The 5,248-nt window shown below is 48.2% G+C and overlaps 1 protein-coding gene across 7 annotated transcripts in view; it reads right to left on the reverse strand.

Moving 5' to 3' along the window:
• NFKB1 (nuclear factor of kappa light polypeptide gene enhancer in B-cells 1) overlaps positions 1-5,248 on the reverse strand; it is a 108,238-nt gene that overhangs the window by 4,565 nt on the left and 98,425 nt on the right. For 5 of the 7 annotated variants that reach the window (XM_005862301.2, XM_005862300.2, XM_014536467.1 and 2 more), the window contains 3 exons: positions 2,904-3,028; positions 1,452-1,518; positions 960-1,132 (listed from right to left, as the gene is read on the reverse strand). In XM_005862301.2, coding sequence (XP_005862363.1) covers positions 960-1,132; positions 1,452-1,518; positions 2,904-3,028 — 365 coding nt within the window. Of the gene's footprint in view, positions 1-959; positions 1,133-1,451; positions 1,519-2,442; positions 2,533-2,903; positions 3,029-5,248 lie in introns of those variants that run through there. The other 2 variants (XM_014536469.1, XM_014536468.1) reach the window with 2 other exon arrangements.

Here is a 5,248-nt window from a genome sequence, read left to right on the forward strand (position 1 = left end):
GAGAGGTGTGTGTGTGCTGAGGCAGGGAAACTACCTAGAGCTAAGTGTATGCAGTATCCCTGTGGAAACCGAAGCCCTGAAAACCACTGAGAAACAACAAGAGCTATCAACACAACTTTCAAAAGAAAATAATTCCTCCCCGTGTTTTTTGATCTTTTACTTTTAGAAATGAAAATGTCACCAGATAATGGCTCCACTAGGAGTCACCTCACAGACAGCCTATTCCATGTCCTGGTAAGGGATCAGGCATTCTCTTGGGAGAGGAAAGGCATGACTATTGATTATAGTCTGTTGTGTTTATCTAGGGCAGTGGTTCTCAACCTTCTGGGCCTTTAAATACAGTTCCTCATTGTTGTGACCCCAACCATAAAATTATTTTTGTTGCTACTTCATAACTGCAATGTTGCTACTGTTATGAATCGTAATGTAAATATCTGATCTGCAGGATGGTCTTGGGTGACCCCTGTGAAAGGGTCGTTCGACTGCCAAAGGGGTCGTGACCCACAGGTTGAGAACCGCTGATCTAGGGACATCAAAGTTCTGTGACCATCCTGACCCTCTAGGTAGCATTTAAAAAAATTCCTTTAAAAAAATTATGTTAGAGAGGGGGAGAGAGAAACATTGATTTGTTGTTCTATGGATCCATGCATTCATTGGTTGTCTCCTGTACGTTCCCCGACCGGGGATTGAGGCCACAACCCTGGCACATTGGGACGACGCTGTAACCCACTTAGCTACCTGGCCCAAGCCCTAGGTGTCATTTTTGCATAAAATCTCCAGGCATCTGAAAATAGCCTTCCAGGAAGGAGGGTTTTGATCTTGGCTGGGGCCACCCTCAGGACATGGGTAAGGATGGATTCTCTTCAGAATTAAGAGAAAGGGAAGGGGCTGTGCCCAATAGTGACATCAACAGAGCAAAGTCAAATGCACATGGTCAGCAAGGTCAGGCGATGTGTTACCTCGTAATTGTCCATGAGAGTTTTAGAAGGAGCAGGACTCAGCCGGAAGGCATTATTGAGTATCCCCAGACCTAATTTCTGTGCCAGAGTGGCCCAGTTTTTGTCTGGATCGGGAAATTCTAGCAACTGGTAGAGCTGCAACTTTGCATCTTCATTCAGCTGCTTCATGTCTCCTGAAGGAAATGAAGAAGAAACCCGGCTGTCCTGGCTGGACCAAGACAGTCTGCAGGGCGTGGTGGCTGCCACACTGCTCACCCTCCAGTGCCCCCTGGAGGCCACCAAGCTCCTTTACCTGAGAACCGGCAGAAGCCCCGCTGAGTACCAGCAGCATGTGTTTTAGTAGATTACAACTGGCTATTCCCTTTCATACCTCCAGGACCTTCTGATTCTGAAATAACCACTGTGCCTTTTACAGAACATCCCGGATAATGCCAGCTCTCCCCACCCCCTCCAAGTCACGGTGTGGAGACCTCACTGGGTAAGAGACCTCACCTTGTGCCAGTAAATCGTCAGCTGTAAACTCGGGCTCGTATGGTTTCCCATTTAATATGTCAAATACCTGGTGGGAGAAAAACACAGGGAACAATTGCACATTTAAGGGACCACAAGGGATTTTTTTTTTAAAACTAAGAACTCAGAGTGTCCTTCTTGGGAGGTTCTGGTACCCTGAAGATGGAAGCGTGGAGAGAGCAGTCAGTGCCATGGCCCAGGGATACGCGGGCCCTTTGGGACTTTGGGGTTGGGGGGCTGTGTTCCACAGGAGTTGTCTGAGAAGGGTTGGAGGAATCAACCCAGCCTCATAGAGAGCAAGGGCCAAAGGCAGTGCAGGCTGCCAAGCCAGCCATGTCTTGGTCAGTCATTGGTCAGTGAGGTCTCCGCTAGAGCTGGGGTGGGGGGTGGGGGGCTGCCCTTCCTCAGAGCTGTGCACCTGTGTCCCCTCGCTGACCCCCTCCCTAGGAAAAGGCTATGAGAATGAGTTTCATAAACTTGCTCAAACAGAGGTACAGAAATGCTCATAAGGCCTGGTGTTAGCCTTCTAGCCTCTATATCCTAACTGAGGGGCCAGAAAAGTCTTAAGTTTAAACTAAAAAATCCCACAGCGATGGAGGCCTTTCTGTGTCCTCTGCAGTCACGTGGCTGCTGGCTGCCCCGGGGAAGGAAGGCTTGGGTCACTGAATTGGGTTATCTTTCTGCATTCTGTGGCGAGGCTTCTGGGAAAGCCAGGTGCTTGGTGTAAAAGGAGAACCCTGTGGTCTCTGCCGGGGTCCCTCAGCCCAGTCCACATGGGCCACAGGAGCTGTTTTTGGAGGTGGAGCAGCGCCTCCCCTGAGGCAGTCGATTTCATCTCATCGTGTTGGAGATCTGTGTGCTGCCCACCTCCTCCCTCTGGCTCTTCTCACCAGGAAGACCTAGTACCTGCTTTTCACCTTCAAAGCTCAGTGGCGGTTTGAGGAAGGCTTTAAGTCTGTTTACTCTGCTCATGTTATTGAACTCCTCAGAAGAATCTCCAGTTTCCTTCTATGTTGGAGAAATCACTTACCAAAGTTCAAGCAAACCGTAGCATTTATTCCAGCTTCAGAAATGAAGACAAAGGCAATTCTGGTGTCAGTTCAGAATGGATAACTCCTAATGTGAATTTTGTGTTTTCTCTGGTCTAACCCTCTCTCACAACTTAACTCGGATCAGATTAGGCATACACTTCACACTCAGAACTCTGCTGACCTAGATCTCTCATGGATAAGCTTTTCAAGATAAGCACACAGATTGTTGTTGGGGGCATACAGATCTCCAAACAACAAAACCAGCTTGTAATAAGGAGACTTTCTTAAAAAATAAAAGGCAAAGGCTTTGGAGAATAAAGACCCAGGCAGAGCCTCTGTTCTTACATTCCCGAACCTTCAGCCCCCACTGGAGCTGCCATAAACAGACTAGAGCTACACTCACCTGCCAGTTGGTGGCCATATCCAGAGGTGTGGTTCCAGGCACAACCCCTTCATCATCTCCATCCCTTTCCCACGAGTCATCTAGGTCATAGAGAGGCTCAAAGTTCTCCAGCAGGGGATCTGCTCCTGCAAAGTCAAGTTACACAGCATTAGGTGACCCTGCACCTCTTTAATTTCCAACTGCCTGCAGGGGTCAGATTATATACATATATAAAACATTACTTATTGATATATATATAAAAGCCTAAGCGACCGTTATGGCGGAACGACCAGAATGACCAGTTGCTATGATGCACACTGAAAACCAGGGGGCAGATGCTCAACGAAGGAGTTGTCCCCTGGTGGTCAGTGCACTCCCACAGAGGGAGTGCCGCTCAGCCAGAAGTCGGGCTCATGGCTGGTGAGCGCAACTGCTAGGCGTCGGGAGCCTCTCCAGACACTGCGGCAGCACTACCATGCAGTGGCAGCATGTGCAGTGGGCCAGGATGAGCATGAGTGGCACGGCACCCAGCCCCGATTCGGGCTCCTGCCTGGCTGTCTGCTGCTTGGCACACTGCTACATCCCTTGGGGGATGTCCGACTGCCGGCTTAGGCCCAATCCCGGTGCCGTTCTCTGTAGAAGGCAGTCAGTCTGAACAACTCAGTGTCTCAGGGAAGTGCAGGGAACTCAGGGTGAGCCTGCCTCCACACTTGACTCACCCACTCAATAGTGTTCGCAGGACAGACTGTGATGGCCCAGCCGGTGCATGTGCAGCAACCGCTGAAGCTCAAACAGCAGCCTGTGCAGCAGCAGAAGACCATCCAGCCACAAGCTGGCAGTTGGACATCCCCTGAGGGGTCCTGGACTACGAGAGGGCGCAGGCCGGGCTGAGGGGACCGCGCCCCCCCCCTCCCCCCGCCATGCACGAATTTCATTCACTGGGCCTCTAGTAAACATATAAACATTTCTACTGAAATATCCAGAGACCATCTCTTAAATTCTAATTTATTTTGATTGTAAAGGTATCTGATGATACCCTATACATCCATGGACACTTTCAAAACAAAAGACTTGGAATACTCTGACTCTCACACTGAACTCCATAGAATGATGCATCTTTAATTTGGGGACCAACAATGGCAGTTTACAGGTGCTGGGGTGCACCCTCAGGATGAGGGTCCCAAGGTTCACGTTTATGTGCGTGTCTCAACTTCCTCTCCTAGTTGCTCAAAATAACAAAGACGCTTGCTGTCTAGTGACAACATGTTCAGTTTTATTCTTGGGTACAGCATGCCTGGGCCCTGATCACTGAACAAAAACACCAAAAAACACCTCTGCTAGGATGGATAGTGATTGAAGAATTTAGGGTTGATCTTAGAAAATCTAGTCTGTTTCTTAGCCCACAGCAAGAAACACTAAGAGTAACTCAAAGATTAGAGCTCAAGTTATTTCTCAAAGGCTTAGCAACTCTTTTAATGAGAGTTTAGCTTAATGTCTAAGGATAGCAGCAAGCACACCCTTATGGGAAGAGGAACTTGTTTTTATCTTGCTGGGATAACATCTGACTTGTGCTAACTGTAGTAATAGGGAGTGCTAGATCCAGAGACATAGAAGCATGGAACAGACTGTTGAACCTCAGAGGGAAGGCGGGGGTGGGTGGGGGTGTGGGAAGTGATTAACCAAAGAACTGTATGCACATATGCATCACCCATGCATAACCCATGGACACAGACAATAATGTGGTCAAGGCCTGGGGGGTGGGGAGGAGCAGGTGAGGGCCAGAATGGGTCTATGGGGAAAAAGGGGACATCTGTAATACTTTCAATAAAGATTAAAAAAATAATAGGGAGTGTCTCATGGGAGTCAAAGGAGAATCTTTTTCTTTTTTTAAAAATATATTTTATTGATTCTTTTACAGAGAGGAAGGGAGAGGGATAGAGAGTTAGAAACATCGATGAGAGAGAAACACTGATCAGCTGCCTCCTGCACATCTCCTACTGGGGATGTGCCCGCAACCAAGGTACATGCCCTTGACCGGAATCGAACCTGGGACCTTTCAGTCCACAGGCCGACGCTCTATCCACTGAGCCAAACTGGTTAGGGCCAAAGGAGAATCTTGATGCTATTTCTTATTTCATTATCCCAGTCCTAGCCTGATTTATGAGGCAGTGTCATCTGACAATGGAAACAATGGAGAAATTCAGATGAACAATTACAGGACCAAAGACCAGAAGAGCTGAGTTATGTTGGTTCCTTAAGTGACCTGCTTCATGACTTTGAGCCCAAGACTAAGTTTTCCTTTTTTAAAAATAATTCTTCATTGTTGAAAGTATTACATATGCCCCCCTTTTCCCTCTAAACCCCCC

Source organism: Myotis brandtii, unplaced genomic scaffold (genome assembly GCF_000412655.1).
Source record: "Myotis brandtii unplaced genomic scaffold, ASM41265v1 scaffold163, whole genome shotgun sequence".
Classification (NCBI taxonomy): domain Eukaryota; kingdom Metazoa; phylum Chordata; class Mammalia; order Chiroptera; family Vespertilionidae; genus Myotis; species Myotis brandtii.